This window comes from Electrophorus electricus, chromosome 6 (assembly GCF_041902795.1).
Source record: "Electrophorus electricus isolate QZ-2024a chromosome 6, ASM4190279v1, whole genome shotgun sequence".
NCBI lineage: Eukaryota > Metazoa > Chordata > Actinopteri > Gymnotiformes > Gymnotidae > Electrophorus > Electrophorus electricus.
This window is the reverse complement of record NC_137502.1, coordinates 32,112,056-32,139,555: the sequence shown is the minus strand read 5'-3', so window position 1 is coordinate 32,139,555 and position 27,500 is coordinate 32,112,056. Positions and strand designations below refer to the sequence as shown.

The 27,500-nt window shown below is 50.1% G+C and overlaps 1 protein-coding gene across 8 annotated transcripts in view; it reads left to right on the top strand.

The window, feature by feature from the left end:
• The window catches only part of adgrl1a (adhesion G protein-coupled receptor L1a), a 108,424-nt gene that overhangs the window by 35,782 nt on the left and 45,142 nt on the right, over window positions 1-27,500 (top strand). For all 8 annotated transcript variants that reach the window (XM_081716508.1, XM_081716506.1, XM_081716509.1 and 5 more), the window contains exons 2-3: window positions 11,491-11,650; window positions 27,470-27,500. The exon at window positions 27,470-27,500 is cut by the window's right edge and continues 183 nt beyond it. In XM_081716508.1, the coding sequence (XP_081572634.1) occupies window positions 11,581-11,650; window positions 27,470-27,500 (101 nt within the window). In that variant the 5' untranslated portion in view covers window positions 11,491-11,580. The remainder of the gene's footprint in view (window positions 1-11,490; window positions 11,651-27,469) is intronic.

Sequence of the window (27,500 nt, the reverse complement as noted above, 5' to 3'; positions counted from 1 at the left end):
CCAAGCTACCACACACACATACACACACACACACATGCACACACACACACAACCCAAGCTACCACACACACACACACACAACCCAAGCTACCACACACACATACACACACACACGCACACACATACAACCCAAGCTACCACACACACATACACACACACACACACAACCCAAGCTACCACACACATGCACATGCGCACACGTACACGCACACACCCCAAGCTACCACACACACATACACACACACGCACACACATACAACCCAAGCTACCACACACACATACACCCCCACGCACACACACAAGCATGCGCACACGTACACGCACACACCCCAAGCTACCACACACACATACACACACACAACCCAAGCTACCACACACACACACATGCACACACGCACACACAACCCAAGCTACCACACACACACACACACACACAACCCAAGCTACCACACACACATACACACACACACACGCAAGCGCACACACAGAACCCAAGCTACCACACACACACATACACACACCCATTTAGGCAACGGAGGATGTTCTGGGGTGGTTATTGAGTGAACTTAAATCCATCGATCTGCTGTTTGTGGAAAGAGGAGTCAGGAACATGAGACCTTGGGGGGGGGGGTGAAACAACGAGTGAGTGGGGGGGGGGGGAAATATATATATATATATAGAGAGAGAGAGAGAGAGAAGCATCCATTCTGGGTTAAACCTCCTCTGGCTTTCCGAGGCTTTCCGAGGTGCGTTTGAGGAGCTGAACAGGAGAAAATACGGCCTTAGTTGCATCGTACATTGTCAGGAGAAATCCCTTTCACATGCAGCCTGCCGTGGCGCTTTCCAGACCCACACCCCCCAAACCGCATCCAGCTTAGAGCAAATCGCTTTAATGTCGTCGAGTTAATACATCAGGCGGGGTAAATCAGATAGATGAGCGATAGCAGTTTTGAACAAATGGCCATAATCTTAATCTGTGCACACATGCAGACCATAAATAATTCGCCAACGAATGCATGGTTTTAATGAGCTGATTTGCAGTTTCCGTGCGTTAAACATCCGTCAGTGAGCATGTGAGCGTTCTGGTACACGGTGTGTTACGAGCAGGGCTGCAATGCTTCGGGGCGGAGGGCAGCCGGCAGACCACAACCTGACGTTTTTCTTGTTGAAGTGAAAGCCTGTAAATAATTCATCCTTCTTCCAGATGAGCGGGCCTTTGCCTCTGCGTCCCACCCCAGAGTGGCTCTGTCTCGCCACTGGATTACCGCGCACCAGCACCTGCTCCCTGAGCTCCGCCTGTGTCCCTGTGTGTCCCTCCGTCCCTCCGCCTGTGTCTCTGTGCTCAGTGTGCCGAGGTCGAAGAGCTACAGAAACACTGGTAGACTAGCAGCTATGTTACTGCCCAGTAAGGACAGGGGGGTTTTCATTTAGTTATTTGCTTATTCATTTTATATATATAAATACACACACACACACACACACACACACACACACGCATGTGTGTGTGTGTGTGTGTGTGTGTGTGTGTGTGTGTGTATATATATATATATATATATATATATATATATATATAGAGCGAGAGAGAGAGAGAGAGAGAGAGAGAGAGAGAGAAAAGATTCCAGGGAGTAACTGCATTGCTCTATAGTAAAATATGTATATTTATTAAAAATGTAAAAATTACACACACATTATGTGTGTGTGTGTGTGTGCGTGCGTAATGGAGGCTGAAAGCAGCCACCCTACCTGGGACATCTAACCTTCCTAAGTCTCCATCGCAGTTTATAAATTGTAGATCCTGAAAACATATCTGCGTAAAGGGAGTGAACGACTCAGTAAGCAACTGAGTCAGTGAGCGAGCGAGTGAGTCAGTGAGCGAGCGAGTGAGCCCTAGTGAAGGCAGCAAGAAAAAAAAAAGCCACAGGCTGCAGAGGGAAAGTGTGGATGTTCGTCTCTATCCAGGGTTCTCTGGGAGACAGCGTGAATGTGACAGTGCAGGGGCAGGGAGAGAAGGAGGAGGAGGAGCAGGAGTGTGCAGCTGGAGAGGAGAACAAAGGCGGAGCTGCTGGGAGAGTCGGAGTGCCCAGGCTGGACAGCCTCTCCATCCGGAGGGAAAAGGTCACACGCAGCCTGCGGCCCTGCCAACACCACTGACTACGGGGAGCAGCGAGCATGCATCAGCGCTCGCAGACCCCAGGAAAGGAGAAACAGGAGGAAGGGTGTGTGTGTGTGTGCGCGTGTGTGTGTGCGCGTGTGTGTGTGCGTGTGTGTGTGTGTGTGTGTGTGAGAGAGAGAGAGAGAGAAAGGCAGAGCCTAACAGAGGCTTTGGATCCGGTCTCTGCTCTAATGGTCAGTCACAAGGCAGTAGCCATGCTGAGCTGGAGGGTCTCAGCAGCAAACTGTTCCTAATTAACAGATGCAGCGAGTGGAACACGACACCTGCTAAGGCACGACTGCAGGATTGAGCAGAGACCTCACACACACACACACACACACACACAACATACACACACACACACACACACACACACAAAACATACACACACACAAACAAACACAACAACATACACAAACACACACACAAACAAAACAACATACACACACCACGCGCATGCACACAACACACATGCACGCACACACATCCACACACACACACACACACACAGGGCTCATTTGTAATATGTTCAGTAGTATGGACGTACTTCCCTTGGCTTGTATGTGTCTCTGCCAATAAGTGTATGAAAGAGTGGGAAAACAGCATATGGTATAGAGCGTTCATAGTCCAAGTAAATTGCCTCCATGCCTAAGTGTGTTTGAGCGTGTGTGTGTGTGTGTGTGTGTGTGTGTGTGTGTGTGTTTGTGTTCTTCTACATTTTCAGACAATTGTACTATGTAGGAGAAACAGTACAACAAGAATAACAAACCCAGTCCAGTTGGTTCTGACTGTTTAACTTCTGTTTTAAGGGCAAAAACATTTCTTTTTGTTTAGAGCTTACACACGTTTTTTTACATACAGGTATTTGCACATATGTGTGTCCTCACACTCCCAGGCCTTTTATGACTACATGTATGACATAACATGTATGACCTCACATGACCCGTATGACCTCACATGATGACTTCAAACACAGGTGTGTGTGACTGTGTGGTGTGAAGAGGTTTAAGTGCAGGTGTGTGGTCCCTTGATAAAACAGCAGACTGCATATGGACGGAAGGCCACACAGCCTTGGACTCTGTCAATAAGGTCCCAACACAAGGTCCCTTAAAAGGGAAACTGAATGCAGGCGGCCGGCTGGCGTTCACACACACACACACACACACACACTTCCCCTTCAACATCACGGAGGGTTTTCCCTCCACTCTCTCTGAGCATCGGGCATCTGGGTCAGAGGAAGGGGGTCGACTGTGGCAGTATGGTAACCAGGGTTAGATGGGCCTGTGTGTTTGAAGAGGAATTAGCTGAGGAGTCTGTGTGTGTGTATGTGTGTGTGTGTGTGTGTGTGTGTGTGTGTGTGTGTGTGTGTGTGTACTGTGGTCTGTCTGGCAACATTTCTCTTCACAGGCTCTGACTTTGGGCTACTGTGTCATAAGATCTGGGAGAAAAAGTGAGACTGTATGTGTTTGTGTGTCTGTGTGGGGGGGATGACTCTGCTGTATCTGTGAGTCTTTGAGAGCCTGTCCTGCCCATCTTAGCTGGATAACCATGTCAGGCAGAATGGGGTCACCCCATCAAACTCTATACATCTCTTTCTCTCGCTCTCTCTCTCTCTCTCTCTCACACACACACACCCCATTCATATGCTGGACCAAGCCAGGTAGATACAGACCGTGTTCCACCTAGGGAGACAGTCATGCATCATGTATGGCTATGCTACGTTGTGCATCTATGTGTGTGTGTATTTGTGTGTGTATGTATGTATATCCATTTGTGTGTATGTGTGTGTGTGTGTGTGTGCGTGTATTTCCATGCGTGTGTATCCATGTGTGGGATCAGTAGTGTACCACCTGTCTCTCTCTCTGTGAGTGGGTTGGCCCAGAGAAGGTGAACGCTGCCATGGGGATAGATGCTTTCTCACGTTATTGAGTGGTGGCGTCGGACAGCACACACTCTGTTGCCGTGGCAATGCAGAGTGAGGACTTTGCCCATGCGTGCCTGTTTGAATACACGTGTGAACTTTTTTTCTGTGGCTTATAGTTGAAGATTGATACCACATTTTTGTGTACTTGTTCGTTTTCAAGACAAAAATGTCCTGACTATTTAGGAGAACCAGAGAAAAACAGAGGTAACCTACATTGTTCCCATATGGATATTGTGGTTGAGGTTATTGTAAGGCCATCAGACATCTTATTATATACAGGCATGTGGTCATGACCCCACTAAAAACATAAAAAACAGATGTACATGTGTGTTTGTGTGTGTGTGCATGTGCGAATGTATGTGCGCGTTTGCTGTGACTCATATGTCGGCTCCTGGTTGAGCGTTGGCACACAGTGGCATCGCGCCAGTCCCAGTTGATGGGCACTACAGCATGGCACACTGGGTCTAGCGTTTGATTATGTTATCAGAGCCCATTGTTGGCGGCGTGCGAGGCTGATGTCAGAGTTAGCGACTGGCCTGCCACTTGCCCCTGCGCAGAGCCGCGCTTTAAATTATTAATGCGCCGTAGAGACGTAGCGCGGCTGTTTACAAAACAGCTCTGATTCGAATGGGGGGGGGGGGGCAGGGGGAAAGACGGAAATCCATTGTTGGAGAGAGAGAGAGAGAGAGAGAGAGAGAGAGAGAGAGAGAGAGACAGATGAGCTAATGAGAGAAACACATGAGAGAAAGACAGTGGGTAAGAGCAGCTAGCAGCATGTGCTGGTGAGAGAAGACAGGAAGGTGATGTTGGGTGATTTCCTGTTTGCTCCCCACGTGCTCATCAGGCCTTCTGGTGACGGCTGGCCCTGTGGCCTCCTGTTGCATCAGGGCAATAAGCAGTGACAGCCTCACCCTTATTCATCTCTCTCTCTCTCTCTCTCTCTCGCACGCACGCACGCACGCGGTTCACCGCGACGAACGCACTGCAGTCAGCCCGCGCCCGAGCTAGTCGCACGCTTCCACTCGCGCGGCCTCGGCGAGCGAAGTGAGCTCGCAATTAACACACTGGCCCGCCCTCCTCGAGAAGACAGGTGAGCGCGTGTTTCCCAAAAAGGTGCGTAAGACGTCTCTTGAGAGCCACGGAAGACCTGGTCGGCTTCTCCCTCCCTCCCTGTCGTCTCTTCCACATCATGTATGAGGCGGCGCGGCTTCTTTTCTTCTCCCCTCCGCGGCACCTCTCGCTCTGAGGCAATAATCAAACGCATTGTGTCTGACACATGGCTCATTACAACCGCCGCTCGCGCCCCATCTGCATCAAGCACTCCGGTGGCGCCTTTATGCTAAAATAAGTAGCGCCGCTGCTCGAGCAGCCGCGCGCGGCCAGCCCGGTGAGCGGGGGGAGCGGGGGGGGGGCCTCGCGCCGGCCTCGCTGAATAGCCCATCGCGCGCGCCGGCTAGAGAACGTCAGGCCACGGTCGTTGTCGGCTGCCTTGCAGCATTGTGTGAAATCTAGCCTAGCCTTTTATCGCCGCGACACTGTCGGGACATATAAACACACGTAGCTTAGGTGCTGTTTATACGTGTAATATTTGCCGTTAAAAAAATCCCCATACGGCCGAAGTTAGCGTTGTGGCGTGTTTGAGTTGTGTAGATGTGGTGTTATGCTGATGTTCGACGCATGGACTGGCGCACGGATGTGGCTGTTCTCTGTGGTGGCCACAAAAGAATGATAGGGTGTTTTCTTTTTTGTGGGGGGCGGTGGAGAGCCTGGCACTAGCCGCTCGTTGTTACAGCATGAATGCTAGCGAGCTGCGCGCTGTCGCGTTTCCTATCTGCCGGGAGCAGATGGAGGAGTCGTCAATGCTGACACAGTCAGCTTTAAACCCGCGCCAGATATTTACCATGGAACGCTATGTACAACACAGGACTGTCATGTTAATGATTTGCGCAGCAGCATTTGAAAGCGCGAGAAAGAGAGAACTACCAATAGTGCGCGTGCAAAATGTACAGACACAACAAGTTCACAGGCTAATCCCGTTGCTTCAAAGGGTACACACACACACACACACACACACACAAACACAGGTGCACACAAACACAGACACATACATATTCTCGCACACACAAACATACGTATTCGCGCACACACAAATACACGCACAAGCATGAAACACATGCACACACACGAGAGAGCCTAGCTGCCTGGCTTCGCTCAGCACTCTCCGAGATAATTTTCTGCTGTCTCAATCGTCTGGTGTTCTTGGGGAAGCATGTGGCCTGCCTCCTGCTTGAAGGGCTGGGAGACAGACAGACGTTTAGCTAGAGGTGGACCAGTTGCACCGCGGACGCCTCGATTCCCTGTTGCGTGAATGACGAAAACGGGCCGTCAGCGACAGCCTACCTACACGCCTCAAGAATAAAGCGGCGGGCGCGCTATTGCTGGAAGGAAATCTCCCACTTCAGGGTGTTTCATAAGACCTCTCGTCAGCTTTGGATTTTTAATGGCCTATAATGTTAATAAAAGATTCCCTATTTAAATAAAGTTTTTTTTTTCTACAAATGTTAATGAGGTCATACATTTAAAGTTTTTTTTACTTTTGTAGATAGTAACATTGTTTATTTATTTAAAAAAAGTCATTTTTCTTAAACATACAGGCTAATGCAGGTCCAACTGCCTTTAATTGGATCTAATCTGTGTTGTTCTATGTGACAGATTGCATGGCCTGAGTGGAGCATCTCAGTTTTATTCACATAATCTGTGGCGGTCTGAAACTGGCTCTGCGGGTTAGGGACCACACGGATAAGGAAATATCGGACGTTTCTGAGTCTTTGTGCGTCTGCCCTCCGAGCGCGTCTTTTTCCGTAGTCTAACTGCCGGTTTAGCATGCGTGTGTAGGGGGTGGGAAACAGCTGCCAGGCTGGATGGGCTCTGAGAATGTGCAGCGCCTATTTGTGCGGGTATTAAGGAGGCTGCGATTTATTTTTGAATTCTTTCCCCGTGTCATGCAGGTTCAGTTTGTCTGGGCACAGGTTACACTGTGATTCCCACAGTATAGGGATGGCACTTGTGTTCGAGATGACTTTCTGTGCAGGCAGAGATGGCTGTCTGAACATTCTCTGAATAGGCCAGGACTTGTGCCCTCTGCGGCTCGCGCGCCGGTGTGGGTGTTAAGTCTTTTGGTGTGTTTTGTTTTCCTATCTAAATGCCTAACCTATGCGCAGCGCGTGGCGGTGTGTTTTATGGTCTTACTTATGTAGAGAAAGCTCCGTTTCGTGCGCGAGTCCCTCTTTATTACTGTTGATCTATATTTGGGAGTGCAACCGAGAAGTGTCAGAGTAGATTTATCGACGAGTTACGCAGATCACAACAGGGGCTTTATGAACCCATTTACATTTGGCTCGTATCATTTATCAAACGTGTCACGGGAGATCGGCACCGCCCTGTCCAATTGATCGTACGTAAGAGGCCGCGTGGCTTAGCCTGTAACCGGATCAATAATTACGGACACCAAACATTAGCGCGAGGCGGCATCGCCATTAAGGATTTTCAAAAACAGGCTACCTTCCCCACCGGGCATGATGTCCGAGCACGGATAACACCAAATTGGGCAGAGTAGATGGCCTGCCGCTAACGCAGTCATATCGGCTCTAATTCCTAATCATCCCGGGTGGGGGGCGCGAGGGTTTGACACGCATGTCAACATCAGCCTGAGCGGCCCTAATTGTCCTTTTACCAAATTTGCATATCATTAGATTAGATTTACCGGCGACTGTCATACCTTCCTCTGTAAAACGGTGATTTGAACGTGAGGAGCGTAGCCAGAGCCTGGCACGCGGCGGTAATGCGGTTTCACGGTGTGTCCGTGGAATTCAGAAGGAGAAGTGCGATAATTACGTCAATTTGACGAGTGATTAGTTATGAGGCTAACAAATGAATTACACTTCCAGCAGTTCTTTTCACAGCTATCTGCGCCACGTTGGCCAGTGGTTCCTTTAGACGCACCCCCCCCCCCCCCCCACCAAACAAAAACAAAGAAACGCGCACGATGTATAGGCCGCCCGACGCTCGCTCCCACGCGTGCTCTCTCTCACACCCCATTAGTCGTACAAACGGCCAGACCGCACACTGAGCACCCGCCACTTAACGGCCACATTTACCTACACTTCCCCATAAACCCTAATGCAAAGTAATACACATACACACGCACGCACGCACACACACTAAACGGCGGCGCAGCACTTCTTTGCAAAAACCGCAATCAAATTGTGATACGTTTCACATTTACCATGTTAAAAGTCATGCGTGATTTTAATAACAGTGACTGCATTCACACGCAATCAGCGCAGCCTCCGCGTCATTTTTGTGTCTGCTATATAAATGGGTTTTGGAAAACACAGGCATGGGCTGTTTCTCCTCCGCCGCCGCCACCGCCGACAAACGCCTCCTCCAACGAGCGCTACCGCGCTCTACCCGCACCGGGCCTGCGACCCGGGACGCGTGTTGAACCGCGGCATGCGTGCAATGAATGTACAGTACAGTGGCCTAGAAGAGTGTGTCGGCTAAGCGAATAGATAATAATGATAGCGGTGATTATAATGATGTTCTAATATAACTACATAATTAGGTTATTTGCCTCGGATCAGGGCTGTCTCTAAATGAATAGCAGGAAAAAGGAGGTATATTAGATGAGAGTGATGTTCAGTTTAAAATTCATGCTGAACTCTCTCTCTCTCTCTCTCTCTCTCTCTCTCTCTCTCTTTCACTTCCCCTCTGCACTCCATCCTTTAGCTACCCTTCCCCCAGTATGGAATTAGACTACCATCTCCACAGCGTTCAGCAAAATATTACGCTCCCCTCCGATAGAAAAGAAACAGGGATGTCAGTAGTGTTGGATATGAGGGTAAGACCAGTCATGAGGCACTGCCAAGTCCCACTGGTCCGCTCTCCTCTGTCCATCTCTCTCACTCGCTTCACTCTCGGCCTGTCCCTTACCCTCCGTCTCTGTCCCGTCTCTCTCTCTCTCTATCTCAGTATCTCCAGTCCCTCTCTCATTTATATGGCTGTTTCTCTCCCTCTCTCCCTCCGTCTATTTATCTGCGCGGACCACAGGAGGGCTATTGTGCTGAGTACAGACAGAGGCAGGATCAAAAGAGAAGGGTTGAAAGACATTTTTTTTTCTTATTAACAGCTCCAAAAGCAGGAGAAAAACAGACCTCATGTGGCCCTCACAGGAGTGGGGGGGGGCGGGGGGGCACACTGGCTTTGTCCATTAGCAGCACACTGAGAAAGGTGCCTGTGAACATCTCCATCTGTTTATCCACACCTTCCTCCACCCCCCACCCCCCACCCCACACACACACATCATGATATAGCAGGACCTTTGCTCTTTCAGCATATGTTCGAAGGCTTCTGAAACTCTGTCTGTCCTTCACATCAAACCGGCAACGTGTTCCCAGCGTCACGTCTTGATGTTGCTTGGCCGTGGTCGTCGCCATGGACGGGAACAGATTTAACAAACATATGCGTGTTGTATAACACCAGCACGCAATTATGTATTATGTTTTTAAACTTGACGCTTGATAACAGCTTCACTATTGTAATGTGACAAATTGCTGCGACTTATTTTCTAGTCAGTGATCATGTGTGTTAATAGTATCACTGTGCTAATGGTGTTCTGATTCAGTTTTTTTGTACAACTATCTGGTGAAGGAGCAGTTAGTTTTCCCTCTAAAAGGATTCTCTCTCTCTCTCGCTCGCTCTCTTTTTCTCTCTTCTCTCTCTTTACTCATCTTTCTCTGGCTTCTGCCAATAAGAGGCCCAGCCTTGTTAGTCACACTAGTTAGTCATCTTGACTCTTACATGTTTGTGTGTGTCTCCCTCCCTCCCTCCCTATAGCTTCTCACCCCTACGCAATTCATCTTTTCTTTTCTCTCTCTCTCTCTCTCTCTCTCTCTCTCTCTCTCTCTCTCTCTCTCTCTCTCTCCCCCTCTCTCTCCCCCTCCCTCCCTCCCTCCCTCCCTCCCCACCCACCCTTCTCCCCCTGTCTCTGAGGCTGGTGGTTGTGGGTTGGTCTGTGTCACAGGAGAGGAGAGTAAATATCAGAGAAGGTCAGGAGGAGGAGAGGGGAGGTGTGGGGCAGGCAGACGGAGTGCTAGGAGGCGGGGACGGGAGCAGCACCAGCCATGCGGACGGAGCGATGAGTTAGACGCTGGAGCGGAGAGACGGAATGGAAGGGAGTGGGAATGAGAGAGGAGGTGCGGGCTCTCTCTGGGTCTCTCATTAAACACCAGAAACCTGCCAGTTCCAAGCAACAGCCCAGCTGTGCAGGCACACACACACACACACTACATCCAGAGTGTGTACGCACACACCAGAGCCAGAGTGAGTAGCGTGTTTCCTTTGGTTTGTGTGCCGTGTGATTTTATGGTTAAGCATACTCATTTGCGTGTGTGTGTGTGTGTGTTGATGGCCCTGCTTTTTTCAGCACAGATCTATTTTTCCCATCTATGACTTGCAAAGATTGATGAGAAGAGAGGGTAGAGGGTTAGAAGGATCAAAGTAAAACCCCTTAAGGATTCACGCACACACGCACACACACGCTGAGTCACACACCTTGGCTGTCTCCCTATAAACACGCAGCACAATCTGTCTGTTCTATCAGAGGCTCAGCACGCGTCGTATTACCTCGAGTCCTGCAGTGCCTCCATCAGTGCCTCCATCAGGTCTTCCATCAACACCTCCATCTCTGAGCTCGAGTCATGCATTGCCTCCATCAGAGCCTCTACAATTGCCTCCGTCAGCGCCTCCATCAGTGGCTCTTTCTGCAGCCCTGGGGGAAGAGGATAAAACTTCAAGAACACACCACACACACACACACACACACACACACACTCAGAGACTTCCACATTCTCCTTTATTTCATTAGGCAAATGAGATGTGTAGCATCCTTGAGGCACCAGAGACTCACCACTGTCCACTGTCTACCTCTGTCCCTCTACATGGCCATCTCTCTGTCCAGTGCCTATGTCTCCATCTCTCCTGCTGCGTTGGTGCCGGTCTATGCCCTGGCACGCGGCCTGCACAAGCTCCATGCCCTGTCGCAGGGATCTCAAGCAGGAAGAGCTGAGACACCACCTCCACCCCCACCCTCCAGCCTGGCTGGACCCGTCTGGGCTATCTCTTTGTCATCGGTGGTGGGACTGTTGAGACACTCCCACCAGGATTTGCATGAGCGTGCACTTCACTGGCAGGAAACGGAAAAAAAAAGCCAAGTGGAATGGCAGAGCTGTTACTGAACGACTGAAGTCCTGCTATTAGTATTGACCTCATCCCTCTCTCTCTCTCTCTCTCTCTCTCTCTCTCTCTCTATCACGTTCTATCTGCACTTCCCTCTTTGTGTCTGTCTTGTTCCCAGGTTCTTCCACGTTTGGAGGGTTTGAGGAGAGCGGAGGGACCCTCTAAAGTGTCTGCTTGTTACCCCTCCTCACCCCGCTCTGCCGCCGACATGGCTCCGCCTCTCTGGGTCCTCTGCACCTGCGCTATCGCCCTCAGCAACATCGTCCCCTCTGCCCAAGGTTGGTACTGTGTCCTACTCTCATTCCTGCGGCATGGTACTGCTGACTACAGCCAACTGCCCTGTGCCCGTGGGTGTGTGTGTATGTGCAGGACAACCCGTGCATGTGCACTGAGCCAAATGGTGCCTTGTTTGTGCGTTTCTCCATAAACATGTCGTACACTCTGTGTGTGTGTGTGACTGGGTGCGGCAGCTGGTGTGATGGTAACGGCAGGAGAACTCAGGCTTTGATATTTGTTGGTGTGTGTGTGTGGGGGGGGGGTTAAAGGCCTGGGGGGGTCAAAGGAGGTCATCCAGCCGGTACCCTTCCACACGGACACTGGCACACCATCTGCTGTGCCCCAACTGGGGCCTAGGCCGAGAAGAGAGAGAGAGGGAGTGTGAGAGATGGAGAGAGGGAGGGTGAGAGAGAGAGAGAGAAACAGAGCGAGGGAGGGAGAGAAAGCAATACAGATTAGGGTATCAAAGCGATACAGATTAGGGTATTGGAAGAAAAATGAAAAAGTAAGGGTGTGTGTGTGTGTGAGCGGGAAGAAGAGACGTGTCTAAAGAGCGAGTCTTAAACTGCGGTGGGGGTGGAGCTGACAGAGCTGTGCTGAGCTGCTCTGGGAGTGTGTGCTGGCTATCACCCACCCAGCTTCCCGTCATCCCAGCATGGTGTGCTGAGCTGATGTACCGTGATCACTGTTCCAATGGACATGCTCTGCCCCAGCATCAAGCTGCTTCATTAAACCTGTGTGTGTGTGAGGGAGAGAGAGAGCCCAGAGCTCTTTGGCTGTGACCTACGTTTAGAGTAGTATTAATAATGCATTAGTAATCAATTGAGCGTTATCAAGGTTCCTCTGCTTCACATGGACAGCCTGCAGGAATAAGGAAGCTTTAGGTGGGCATATGGACACACACACACACACACACAGACACACAATTTCTCTGCCCTCTCTTTCTCCTCTGCCTGCACACACTAAAATTGTCCCTATACACTAACTGGCATATTCAGATTGACTTTCAAGGGCAAAAACCCAGCGCTCAGATGTGTAGCCTATGAGTGTGTGTTCTCAGATGTGTAACTGATGAGTGTGTGTTCTCAGATGTGTAACCTATGAGTGTGTGTTCTCAGATGTGCAGTCTATGAGTGTGTGTTCTCAAATGTGCAGTCTATGAGTGTGTGTTCTCAGATGTGTAACCTATGAGTGTGTGTTCTCAGATGTGTAACCTATGAGTGTGTGTTCTCAGATGTGTAGCCTATGAGTGTGTGTTCTCAGATGTGTAACTGATGAGTGTGTGTTCTCAGATGTGTAACCTATGAGTGTGTGTTCTCAGATGTGCAGTCTATGAGTGTGTGTTCTCAAATGTGCAGTCTATGAGTGTGTGTTCTCAGATGTGTAACTGATGAGTGTGTGTTCTCAGATGTGTAACCTATGAGTGTGTGTTCTCAGATGTGCAGTCTATGAGTGTGTGTTCTCAAATGTGCAGTCTATGAGTGTGTGTTCTCAGATGTGTAACCTATGAGTGTGTATTCTCAGATGTGTAACCTATGAGTATGTGTTCTCAGATGTGCAGTCTATGAGTGTGTGTTCTCCACGTGTTCGAGTGCATTAGTGCATTAGTGCGAGTGGGTTTGTGCCGGGGAGCAGGAGGTGGGTCTAGTTGAGATTAGTAAGGCTATAATCACCGCTAACCTAAAGACCTGAACCATCATCACGCATTAGTGTACACGTTCTAATACAGCTAGGCTTTAATGCCGCACACCCCCACCCCCACATTCACTCATTGGGGATCACAGCAACAGAGACAGATAGTTCAGGTTCACAAAATAAAAGTCCTCCCAACATTTTGTTCCAACCACCTGGACTTGCTAATTAGCTCAAGCCAGCGGGTAGAATTAATTAGTGAAGTCAACTGGGTGATACGAAGTGATGGATTTAACTTTATAAATCTTACACACCTTTGCAGAATAGGAGTGTGATCCCAACCTAGAATCTTACCCTCGTACCAAGTAGAGCAGCCTATTACCCCCCTACCCAACACAGCAATCTATTACCCCTCAGAGTACAGCAACATATCGCCCCCTACTCAGTACAGCTGCCTATTACCCCCCTACCCAACACAGCAATCTGTTACTCCTACACAGTACAGCAGCCTATCACCTCACATAGCAATCTATACCACCTACCTAGTACAGCAACCTATAGTCCCCAATCCAACTCTACCATCTATTTCCCCAGTACCCAACACAAAATTCTATTACCCCTCCCCAATGTAGCAACCAATTACCCCCTTGTCCAGTGTACCAATCTACTGTGATCTGTCCAACCAGTCCTCCCACCAGGTACATCACCCGGCAACCCAGTCCAACCCAGTCTCACCAACCCGGTGGTTCGCTCCCCCCGTACCAAGCACGGTGCCTCCACTGCCCAACTACTCAACATGGCCAGCTCCCAAAAATCCCAGAAGAATCCCAGAAGATTCCCCTTTCTCTTCCGTGCATGGGCTCCTATTCCCATAGACATCAGTCTCATCCCGCGTGGGCAGATTGTCTCGCGGGAGGTGCCTATCGGCGTGCGGTGTGTTTGTCTGTGTCGCGGACGAGATGGTCCGACAGACCCCATGGGTGATCCAGGGAGGCAGCGTTCCCTGGCGCCGGCAGGCAGGCAGACGGCCCGCCACGCACCTCCCCGTAACCAGGCTGAGAAACAGGGGGAGGGGGGGCGCCGGCGCCACGAGTCCACGCCCGGCCGTGAAATAGCATTAGGCCCTTTTAATAGGATGAGAGACAGGCTCACCGGCGCACGGGGAAGCTTAACGCAGGGAGGGTTTCTTTTGTGTGTGTGCGTGTGTGTGGGATTACAGAACCAGCCGCTCTCTGACTGGCCCAATCTGTCTTCCTATCGCATGTGCCTAAACCGTGGTGTTCTGCTCACTCTTGTGTAAGGGTCTTGTAGCGCGCACTCTTGTGGAAGGGTCTGGTAGCACGCACTCTTGCGTAAGGGTCTTGTAGCGCGCACTCTTGTGTAAGGGTCTTGTAGCGCGCACTCTTGTGGAAGGGTCTGGTAGCGCGCACTCTTGCGTAAGGGTCTTGTAGCGCGCACTCTTGTGTAAGGGTCTTGTAGCGCGCACTCTTGTGGAAGGGTCTGGTAGCGCGCACTCTTGCGTAAGGGTCTTGTAGCGCGCACTCTTGCGTGCTTTCACCAGCGCTCCCTCCTCTCTTCCTCCCCTTTTTGCCCTCCATGCTCCAGCCTGTCATTCCGCCTCTGAAGTCCCAGATGTTTTCAGCTCCTTTCAGCACGAGTGTTTCCTCTGATAAGTGTTTGATGATGATGGCGCTTTGTCAGACACCCCCCACCACCACCCATCCCTGGCGGCACGCGCGCGACTCGCCCAGCGCTGCGTCCACGCCCCTGCTTTCGTGTCACGAATTCACGCCCCGCCTCCACGTCACACGTTCTTCACCTCTGACACCCACCCAGCAGGTGGCTGTTGGGTGGAGAGGCCCAGTCACGCCAGGGGTGGAGCCCGGAGTGCGCCATGCCGTCTAGCTCGTGGCCGTGTGTTCAGACACATGCCTCCTCTCCTCCCGCTCTGCCTCGAGTCACCCTTCTTTCTCCTCTTACCACTCTTTCTCCTTCTCCCTTTCTCTCCAGCCCTGCTCCTTTTCTTCTCCGTCTCCTCATCTGTTTCCGTCTTAATTTTCTTAGTCAACTCCAAGCTCCCACCTCTATTTCCATCACCCTCACCCTCCGGCTCAGCGTATCTGTCTCTCTCAACGCTCTCTGTCTGTCTCTGTCTCTTCCTGTCTGCCTGACTCCAGCGTGTAGGCCTGCTCTTCAAAGCCCTGTTCTGAGAGCTTAGATCACAGGCAGGCCTGTGAGAGTGAAAGGTTAATGGATGGCCTTTGAATATATATTGGGACAGGAGGGGGGGAGGGTTACTGGGTGGCAAAGCTGGCTTCTTTCAAATGGGTCTTTGAAGATGGCACTGCGTGTGCGTGTGTGTGTGTGTGTGTGTGCATTATCTGTTTTATGTCTGCTGTTATGACATGTAGCAGTGATGATGTTCTCTGCTATATGAATGTACCTGTGTGTTGCCGTTACAGTGGCCACATTCTCATTATCTTTACATCCAGATCTCCACTTTCTCCATGATGTTACAATATAGACATGAAATTGCAGTGTTCTCTGCTGTATGTATTTATGTAAAGTCTGGGGAAATTATGGAGAGTGTGTGTGTGTGTATGCATTTCATTCTTAAATTTAATAATCGGTAGCACTAGCCCCCAGCTACCAGGCAAGGGCAGAGTTCTGATATTTTATAGAGGAAGGTTTAGGAGTGGTAAAAACAGACAGATCAGGATGAACGTAGACAACGAAAAGATGAGAACAAGTGTTCTAGGACACACACACGCGCGATTCACCCTCCAGGCACTCTGGGCAGCGCACAGTTGCTGTGTAAACCACACACTGGTATGAGCAAAGTGATGTTAGCTCCTTCCTGCCGACAGCACCACAGTTGTTTGGGACAGGGCTGAGTGGGCTGTCTCCTGAACCCTGCACAGAGCAACAGGGGCACTAGTCTTGTTCCTAGTCTGTGTTAGGGACTCATCCGTTCCAGAAGCAGACGGAGAAATCTAGAACCACGTATTCCAACTGATCTTACCTACCTCGAGTAGCCTCGGGCCCAGCATGATTAAAGCTCTTTTGCCTACGTTTGGTCACGTGACTACACGCCGCCTTTTTTTTTTTTTTTTTTTTTTTTTTTTTTTAAAGACTTACGGGTTTTTACTCTTACAGTCTCCTATAGGAAAACGGTTCAGTGGGACCTATAGCGCAAATTTTACACACACTTCAGACTTGCAGATTTTCCCTATTTTATCTGATTCGGACAGTTCCCGCTCTTTGCTCTGTATTTCACCGTGGAGCTGCAGGTTAGGTTACACTGTATGGGCGGTGGTTCTTGGACCGGAGCCATTTTTAGAATATGTATGCAACCAATCCCTCCCCCAGTCACATTGGCGCGGATAAGGATTAGAGTGATACGCAAATCGATACACTAGTCTGAACTTCCAGATCCGGGTGCTAGAAGAATGCTAGTTCACAATAGCCTGCCATCTACCGATTGAGGTTTAGTTACTTCACAGAAGTAACGGTTCCGTTCAGAGTGACATGCCCGTTAAACCGGTTTACTCTCCAGTGAGGCACGGTGGCACGAGGCAGAAGGGTGGGCGTGTAATTATCCTCCGCTAGGATCAGGCAAATAGGTGGACAGAGGTCGGAATGGAGATGGAACAGGACGCCATCCTCGGTTATGACTCACAACGGGGGAGCGCCATTGCTATTTTCAACCCCACGCGCTCTCTAAAACCTACTCATACTGTCTTGTCGAAAATCCCAATGCACGCGGGAGCGCGAGGGGCTATGTATAGCGTACCTGGTGAAAATACCGGGGTGTGTGTTAGTATTCCGACGCGCTATACCGGAAAGCTCGCCTGTGCTTTTCACTTGCCTCATGGTCGAATAACGTTGATATTTTAGTTCAGTTTCAGACAGCGCGCGGGCGCGCGCGCGCGTGTGTGTGTGTATGTATATATATATATATATATATATATATATATATATATATACACACACACACACACACACACACACACTCACACACACACTCTGAAATGTACACTAAGCTTGTAGACCATACGTATCTACACACCCTAAATACCCCCTCCATTGAAAATCAAATTTTAAACCTTGTTATGTCCATGTGTGAAGTACGCAGTCAACGTCATGGCTGAGCATTTCAGCGTTTGAACTCTAGCGTACCAATGACTCAAAAATGCAGATTCAGACGGCCACGGTTTCATCGGTCACAAATCTAGAAAACCGATCTCGTCAAGTTGTGGGGTGGGGCTTTCCATGTCAGTAGCATGATGCCACAGTGAAACGAGCAAAGGAGAGGTCAGGTGTAGTGTATTTTGCAAGCTAAGTTTCACTATTTTCAAAACAATGGCAAACACGTGTTCTATTTCTGGTCGCAAAGTTGCGAAATGAGAAAACATATTCCTTAACGTATTTCCAAAAGAATGAAAATCAGAGAGGCATAATATCAGAGGCGCATTTTATTTGGGAAAGTCAGGTCCCAGCCAGACGTCCAGCAGTGGCCGTTGTCCACAGTATCTTTGAAAAGGTTTTTCAGAAAAACCGTACGTTGAGGATTTGGTGCTGTGCCATCAGTTTATCCCGGGGACACAGCAAGTGTGAGCCAACATGAGGGTCAACTACAGGGTTTTTCTTCTTGCGTTTTATCCCTTGACAAATCTGCAGCGTGCTAGACAATTTCCGACGTTAGCCTGCTGAGTTTCTCCATGACTCATGTCAGATGCTGACAAGACACTTTATACGACTCGGAGATGTTAATGAAGAATGTTACAAAAACAACAACAACTGTGTGTCAGCCAAGCCGATTAGATGACGGCCATATTCATTACGAGAGTTCTGACACTTCTTCAGACTTCGGGCTTGTTCATGAAGAAAGCGTGTCAGGATAAAGGGCGTGCTCATGAGAGGCTAGCGTTAGCGTTAGCCAGGTAAGGCTAATCCAGGCGTTCAAAGCGTTTCGTCCTATCGGTGCTTGTGGATGTTTACCTTTACAACACGTTATTAGCTGTCTGATAACCGAATCGAACCAAAAGCTCTTATCTGTTCTTGTTACATTTCTAATGTCGTAGAGAGTGAAACCTGAACTAGCTGTTAGCTGTGTTACCGTTCTGACACATCGGCGTGTAGGCGACCCCGTACCGTGTGCTCTTCTTCTTGTGATTCACGTTCCAGGTCAACGGCAGGTTCTCTTATATAACCACTGACCGTTGTGTAGCAGCGATTAGGAAAACAGGCTCAGTTTTGTGTTTGATGAGCAGGGTTGAAGGTGAGCCGCTAAGATAGAGCTGGGGTGGGTGGAGACAGAGGTGGGCCCTATTTGCATATTCATAAATCTGCGCTTATTGAACGAAGGCAAACGTGTAGAGTGCACGTTTAAGATATTAGGAGATTTTTTTTCTTCTGGGGAACAACTTATAAATATGTAATTTTGTCAAACAGAGATGTGTTTTTAGGCATTTAATTGATGACAGGAGAGGGACTTTAAGACACTTATGTCTATGATCCTGCACGCCTCGAGACTATATTTTAATATCTCTCAAGCTTGGTATACACTGACAGTGTGTGCCAGTGTTGGTGCAGCGCGCTCTGACACCAAGGCGCCCTTCAAAGCAGGTGACGCCTCCTCCCCCGTGCCGGTCGTACTCAGCTGCTGTGGCATTCCGATGTATAAACACTCACCATATGCCGAACACGCCGGCTTCGGTCGCATGGTCACGAGTAACGAACGTGTCGCTGTGCTTTAAGCACATAAACACATCGCCCGTGGTGCAAGGGAATTAAAAAGGGGCGGGAGGCACCGTGCGCGAGGAGAGGCTGCGCATCAGTGTGTGGAGAGGTTAATGAAGTGACTAACGGAGTGACAGGGCAGCCGACTAACACCCGTCCCCCCTGACGGACTCCTGGATGGGGCGGGCTGCACCCAGAGGGGCCTGTCTTCCCGACACCCGTCCCTCCTGACGGACTCCTGGATTGGGCGGGCTGCACCCAGAGGGGCCTGTCTTCCCGACACCCGTCCCTCCTGACGGACTCCTGGATGGGGCGGGTCGTGTCTCCTCTTGACAGACACCCAGCCATCTGTGGTGCCGTCGGGCCTGCTACGTCTCCTCTCTCCCACTCTCTCTTTCTCGTTTCCTCTCTCTCTCTCTCTCTCTCTCTCTCTCTCTCTCTCTCTCTCTCTCGCACTCTCACACACCCACACACACACTGTAAAAAACATACTCTCTCCAGGCTCTACCTCTGTGGGTGTGTAAACACTGTCACATACCGGGGTGTATAAGTTCAGCTTCAAAAGTAAAAGTCCTGCCAAGATAAAAAAAAAAAGAAAAAAAAAAAAGTAAAAGTCCTACTGGCTTTAACCAGCTTTAAAAAATGCTAATAATTCTGCCTGCTCAGACTGCAAATTCAGGCAGTGGAAGGAAAACTTCCCGGGCCTGAACCTGTGGTTGCATGCAGCATTACAACACACAGCTAGCCCTGTTATGTGGAAATGTGTGTTTGGTGATTCTGGACTCTGAGCCCACGGCCTTGTGCAGGAGTACGGGAGTAGGACCCGTGAAGAGGGAGGGGCCTTGCAGAAGTGAGGCAGCATGAGCTGAATGAGAAAGCATGAAGTGTTGATATTTTTGTGAAACTTGAGTCACTGTGATGAGAACCCGGAGAACTTAGTGCAGGAATCTGGGTTTTGTTTTTTTTTTCAGAGGACACAGAAGGCGCAGAATAACATCCTTGTTAAACATAGTTATGATACTGTATGGAGGTAAAGAGATATGATTACTAACAGTTACATAACTACCATCCTTTGTGTAGTAGTTCACCAACATGTTTAATTATAGGCTACATGCAGTGAGTCATAGCTGGCTCCGCCCTTTCCTGCTGGAAGGGGTGGTGGAGTGTCAACCTCACGGCGCCCAACCCCCGTGCGCCATAATGTTTTCAAAGCTGTGCACAATAGTGTAGACACATCTGTGCTATTTTTGCAGTGCAGCATTCTGGTAAGTGCAGCTGTTGAAAAGGCTGATGGAAATGTGATTGGCTGAGGAGACGATCGCTACACCCTCTTTTCTCTGTATACATCCTTGTGACAACAGCAATTGCATAGGCTGCTGTGACTGCCTGGAGGAAGAAAAGGACCTCTCTCTCTCTCTGTCTCTCTCTCTCTCCCTCTCTCTCTCTCTCTCTCCCTCTCTCTCTCTCTCTGTCTGTCTCTCTCCCTCTCTTTTTCTCTCTCTCTCTCTCTGTCTGTCTCTCTGTCTCTCTCTCTCTCTCTCCTTGCCCCATCTCTCTCTCCCCCTCTCTTTTTTTTCTCTCTCTTTCTCTCTTAACTCCCCCATTTCCCACTCTCTCTCCATTTTTCCCTCTGACCTTACTCTCTCTGCAGTGTGCTCTCGCCGTAGGCTTGGCAGTGCCAACTCTAACACCGGCGTTGTTAGCTCCTGCCGCCTGGTCTGCCAGAAGCTCTTCAGCAGGGCTGGCTGTTGCTGGATTTACCCTCGGCCCCGCACACTTTGTTTATATCCTGTGTTTGCTGCTTCCTGAAAGGGTGAGAGTAACTCTGAAAAAATCACAGTAGTTTCTCTCCCCTAGCCTCTATTTTGTGAGCTGGTTTGTGAGCTGAGGTACTGGTGGGGTGATCTTCTCAGGCAGGAGGTGTTAATCTTCACTCTGTTTCTTCTGGGCCAGTGTGTGCATCTGCTGTCTTCATAAACACAAAGTTTCTTGTTTTGTTTTTTTTGTCAGGCATTCTGACAGCCCACCCCCACCCCACCTCCAACCCCTCCCATTCATCAAAGCCTCTGTCTCGTCCAGGCCACGCTGCTTGTTTTTTTTTCTTCACTTGCTGCCCACAGAGCTCTGCCCCTCACCTCTTGGGCCTAGCGTGAACGAGATTGAGGACGAGGAGGCACTCAAGTGTCCACCGCGGTGACTTTGACAGGGAGGGGGGTGCGCGTGTTATTGGGGTCTGTGGGGGCCGTAATTGGGTTCTGCGCGGGTGATGGCGGGACCCCGGGGCCAGGCGCGAGTGATCGTGACCAGCTGGCAGGCTCAGAGAGCGCGGGGTCCCTGGAGCCCTCCAGCCGCTCCACCTGAAGGGGACCGCGGCCCTCCGCTAAAGGGAGGCTTTGTGTCCTTATCTCTGCCTCTCACACGCCCTCCTCCTGCTGTGGGTGAAGGCGTAATCGCTGTGGGCGAGGGGTTCGTTCTTCAGACATGCGGCACCTCTTCGCCTCTCCGCCTCTCCATCTCTCCCCCTCATGCCGTTTTTCTTCACTTCTTTTTCCATTTTTTCCATTCCATTCTTTTTCTGCCTTTTTTCACACTTTGTTTGCTCATTTATTTGTTCTCCCGGATTCTGCCTTAGCCCCCTGTCTCTTTCTCCCTCTCTCTCTATCCCTCCCTCTCCCTCTCTCTCTATCCCTCCCTCTCTCTCTCTATCTCTCTCTTTCTCTCTCTCTCTCTCTCCCTCTATCCTTCTCTCTCTCACTATTTCTCTCTCTCTCCCTCTATCCTCTCTCTCTCTCTCTCTCTCTCTCTCTCTCTCTCTCTCTCTCTCTCTCTCTCCTCTGGACTTGTGTCAGTTTGGCTCTCCCTCACTCCTTGGCAGGGAACCCGCCCACTCAGCCTCATCTCTTGCCTGGCCTCCTCTCGTCTCCTCTCGTCTCGTCTCATCGTGACTCTCGAGCGGTGGCATGGAGCGGCTCCTCATCCCGGCTCACCCTCTGTCCCTCCACCCTCTCCACCCTCTGCTCTCCTCCCTTCGTGCCTCGAGCAGGTCTGTTGTTCTCTGGCTGCGGCGGCCATTTTGGCTGTGCGGTTTCAGAGGAGAGAGCTAAGTGCTAATCAGCCATACTGCAGCTGAGATCTGTTCGGAAGGTCCGCACTCCCGAGCCAATCATGGCAAGGCTGATGGAGTCCTTCCTCAATGGGCTGCACTACCTTCCCTGCAGTCTCACACACTTCACTATGGGTAGCCACACTTCTACTATTCCCTTCATCAGTGCGCCAGTGATTGGACGAAATCACCTGTAAGGTACGTCACTCCTCTGATCAGCCACAGTTGCTGCGCTACAGGAAAATGTGGCCCACAAATCCGGGTTCAGTCCGGGTTTTCTGTCCAACTTCCGTGCCGGTTTTCAGTTAACCGAATGGTTTATGGACCTGTTTGGCCTCTGGGCCATCACATGTAAATCCGGGTGAAAGGGCAAAGCGGAACGGCTGCATTACCGTCCCCCGCACATTACATCACTTCCTCTAGTAACTACATCACAGGCTACATCGTCAGCTACAACTACATCTTCGCTGTCGTGGTCTTTCTCTAGCGGCTAGGTTTCCTTTCATATTCACCTCGGCTGATATCTTGGGAGGCAGTCGTCACCCTCAGCCCGATTAATAATTTAGGGTGGCAGAGAGAATCATGGAGCGCAGCAGAAATTCAGGACGACTTCCAGCGCTCTCCTCGCCGTCAACGCTCACGTGATCTCCGTGTTGGCTAGATTCTCCCTCAACATGCGCAGCTGATCGCTAGCTCCATTCAGCAGAGGGGTATATATGAGTCGTTAGCGGATCAAGTCCTGCGCGCGGGCACTTGTTACGGTGCGAGGCGGAGACGTTGGGATCTGGCGTAGACTCCGACTTGGTAGAGTTAATGGTGTGTTCCAGGACGTGGTCTCCCCTGCCTGCGTCTTCTCTGGTCTTTCCATTCATACAAGGAGGTGTGTGTATGTAGGTATTTGTGTGTCTGTGTATACACACAGCATGTGTGTGAGTGTGTGTGTGTGTGTGTGTGTGTGAGTGTGAGTGTGTGTGTGTGTGTGTGTGTGTGTGTGTTCGTGTCTCAGGGTCCTGCTCTCTCCACCCTCAGGCTTTAATTACTGTATTTGGATAATGAGTCAAATCCAATCAGCCGTCTCCTCTACTCTTAATGAGAATGGGGTCTCCATTAGGAAGACACCAGTCTCAGCTCCTTCACACCAGCTGCCCCAGAGTGACACGTGCGCCTCCCCTCCTCGACCTCACCTCCTCACCTCCTTAGAGAGAGAGAGAGAGTGAGAGAGAGACAGCAAGAAGGGGATGGATACATGCTTGGAGAGGAAGCGTGTGAGAGAGGGAGAGAGGGAAGGAGAGAAAGAAGGAGAGTAAAAATAAAGGGAAGGCAGAGAGTGTAAGGAAGCTGAAAAGTAGGAAGAGAGAGGGCACGTGCCTGCGTGTGCCTGCGTGTGTTTGCGTGTGCCTGCGTGTGTTTGTGGGATTAAGTTCTCTACAGAACTTGCTTGGGCCCTGTTTACTGCATAAAGTTTCCCTGGTCAAGGTATGAGCTAGCAGAAATTGTAGATTAATGAAAAATGAAAGGAAGAGAGAGAGAGGAGGAGAGAGTTAAAGGTTAAACAGGCTGGTAAGTCAGCTCTCCAGCAAGTCTCATATGCCCATTGATACCACTATCAGCTCTTTACACACACTCCTAGTCAAGCTATTCACAACCTCTCTCTCTCACACACACACACGCACACACACACAGCGCCATCAGACAACTATTAGAACAACTGTATATAAAGCTATCTGGAACAAATGCATAAATGTCTCTCTCTCTCTCTCTCTCTCTCTCTCTCTCTCTCTCTCTGTGTGTGTCTCTCTCTTTCTAAGCATTCGTTATCTCCAAAATAAACCCTAGAGAAAAGACTTTTTCATCTATTGTTTCTAACATTAATTATTTATTTACTTTTTATATTTAGTTCACGTGTATAAACACATATAACAGAAGAAGAAAATCTGAGAAAAGAAATCACACTGTAAATATTCCTGATCATTGGAAAAATGATGGCTTTCTCTGTTTATCCCCTGACAAGCCACAATTTTCCTATGGATTATTCCAATTAGCCCCTGCGGTCCCATCTGTGGTGCTGTGGTGTTTTAGATAGCATCTTTGTAGGTTGGGAGAGCTTGTCCTGGAGCTAATCCAGTACTGTCCTGGAGCTAATCCAGTACTGATGGACGATGTGGGCCAGCAGGTGAGCACTGTGCGGGAGAACACAGATTAAGATGGAGACTGATACCAAGGCGCTGGAAGACAGAGATTAGCCACTGATGCCCGCCTTCCTGCTGCTGGAGGCTCATGGGAAATATAGGCAACTAGCATGGACAGATGTGCTGAATCTGAATTCAAGGTTTGTGTGTGTGTGTGTGTGTAATGTGGAGCGATTACAAGGCGGCTGGTTTCGTTGAGAAGAGCGAGATTTATTAGGGGAGAATCCAGACTCACAGTAGTTAGAACAGTCCAGGGTCAAAATACCAACACGGAGAGAAACAGGATAAAAAAGAAACAAAAACATGAAAAACATGAAAATAACTAAACAGGCTAAATAGAAACACACTAAAACAGGACACGGCTAGCGTGAACACACAGGCAGCGTGAACACGACTAGAACAGTAACACACAGGCAGCGTGAACACGACTAGAACAGTAACACAGGCAGCATGAACACGACTAGAACAGTAACACAGGCAGCGTGAACACGACTAGAACAGTAACACACAGGCAGCGTGAACACGACTAGAACAGTAACACACAGGCAGCGTGAACACGACTAGAACAGTAACACACAGGCAGCATGAACACGACTAGAACAGTAACACAGGCAGCGTGAACACGACTAGAACAGTAACACACAGGCAGCGTGAACACGACTAGAACAGTAACACACAGGCAGCATGAACACTAGAACAGTAACATGAACACAACAGGCTAGAACTACCACAGGCAGCACAAACATGACAAAGGCCTGGAATCACAATGATCAGCCACAAGACTGAACACACGCGGGGTTTAAATGCATGTACTAATGAGGATCAACAAGACACAGGTGACACCAGTGAAAGGCGAGGAAACTCAACAATGGAGAAAAGCAAAATAAAGACATGAGACAGAGTAACCATGATGACAGGATGCTAGGGAGTGGCCAGTTGTGACAGTGTGTGTGTGTGTGTGTGTGTGTGTGTGTGTGTGTGTGTGTGTGTGTGTGTGTGAACACTTGTCATACATGCACTACATATTGGAGTGCATGTGTGCATAGTAATGCCACCCTTCACATATTCAGTTTTGACTAATGTCCGTATAACCAGTAACCAGCCTGGCTGCCCCGTTTTCTCCGTCCACCCTACTGACTACACCTTCCCACCCTGCTCTTTGTTCCCTCCCTCCCTCCTTCCTGCTCCCTACACCTCCCTCCCTACACCCTAGAGCACCCCCCCCCCCCCGGTCCCCACTAACGATTCGCCTGCACAGCTGGCCGAAGCTTTGCGGTGGAAGATGTCTTAGAAGAGGCGTCCAGGCGAGAGCAGCAGGGAGACAGCGAGCGCAGTGTGCTGGAGAGACGCAAGGGACAGGCAGCTGCTATTCCCGGGCTGAGGCCCCCTCTGCATTGAGCCAGACTTGGGTGCATCCTCCTCTGAATGTGCAAATCTGTCAGCTGAGGACTGGCTGTTACATCAGTCTTTCGGAGAGCACTTTGAGGTGTACAACAGTTGACGGGCGTTCAGCACCACGGAGAGCTCCCAGCTTAGCTTGCTTGTCTAAGGCCTTCCGCTAGTCAGGGACAAGGTTTCCCGGTGCGTAGCGGTGCCAGCCGAGTTTGAACTGTGGTGCCGTGCGAATGCGGACAAACTGGGCCTTAATCTGTCTTTTACCGTCACCTCGGTCCTCCGGTGCTCACTGGCGGGTAATTCTGGCTGTAAAACTCACCAGCAGCTCTGCCCGGACTCCACTGAGCACCACGGAGAGTTCCGGCAGGCGCGTTGTGCCGTGGGCTCCGAAGGCAGGGGCCAGGACTGGCGGGGGTGGAAGTCAGCACTCTCCGCTCCTCAGCAGCTCTGCTCTTCTTCTCTCTCCTTCTGTCAACCTTTCCTTTTGTCACTTTTTATGTCTCCGTTCAGTTTCTTCTGTTAACACGACCCTGTGAGTTCCTCTCTCTCTCTCTCTCTCTCTCTCTCTCTCTCTCCCTCTCTCTCTCCCTCTCTCCGTGCTGAATAGAGTGGAGCAGGTAGGAGGTGGCAGGTGTGGTGAAGCAGGTGTGGCTGTTCTCTGTCTGCTCTACAGCTTATTAGCTGACAGGGAGCTGAAGTGAGGCCTCCTGTGCCATGTGTGAGAAAGTGTGTGTGTGTACGAGAGAGAGGCGGGTGTGTGAGAGAGTGTGTGAGAGGGTGTGGGTAAGAGAGTGTGTGTGTGTGTGTGTGTGTGTGTGAGAGAGAGAGAGGCGGGTGTGTGAGAGAGTGTGTGAGAGGGTGTGGGTAAGAGAGTGTGTGTGTGTGTGTGTGTGTGTGAGAGAGAGAGAGGCGGGTGTGTGAGAGAGTGTGTGAGAGACTGTGTGTAAGAGAGTGTGTGTGTGTGTGTGTGAGAGAGGGGGTTGTTTGAGAGAGTATGTGAGAGAGGGTGTGGGTAAGAGGGTGTATGTGCTTGTGTGTGTGTGCGTGTGCATGAGTGTGTGTGTGTGTGTGCGTGTTCGTGAGTGTGTGTGCATGCGTGTGTGCGTGTGCGTGAGTGTGTGTGTGTGTGTGTGTGTGAGAGAGAGAGGCGGGTGTGTGAGAGAGTGTGTGAGAGACTGTGTAAGAGAGTGTGTGTGTGTGTGTGTGTGTGTGAGAGAGGGTTGTTTGAGAGAGTATGTGAGAGAGGGTGTGGGTAAGAGGGTGTGTGCATGCGTGTGTGCGTGTGCATGAGTGTGTGTGTGTGTGTGTGTGTGTGTGTGTTCGTGAGTGTGTGTGCATGCGTGTGTGCGTGTGCGTGAGTGTGTGTGTGTGTTTGTGTGTGTGTGAGAGAGTGTGAGTGTGTGTATTTCCAGATGGGGGAGGACACACTCATTCCCAGCTTCTTACCTGCTCATTATGTAGACATGCTGCTATACACTCATCACCCATCATACTAGCACAACTAACATGTTGCTCTCTCTCTCTCTCTCTCTCTCTCCCTCTCTCTCTCTCTCTCTCTCTCTCTCTCTCTCTATCTTTCACCCTCTCTCTGTGTCTCTCTCTCAGTTCACTTGGCTTTTCTGCTGTTGCAGCTATGACCACGTTTAGCTACTTTTAGCTCTAGTGTTGCTGCAGTCCTCTGATATGAGCAGTACTAACTACGAGAGCTGTAGGGTGTGTCGCTCTCGGACTCACGCTCCTCTCTCTCCTCCCCCCCATAGCGCTGAGTCGCTCGGCCATGCCCTTCGGCCT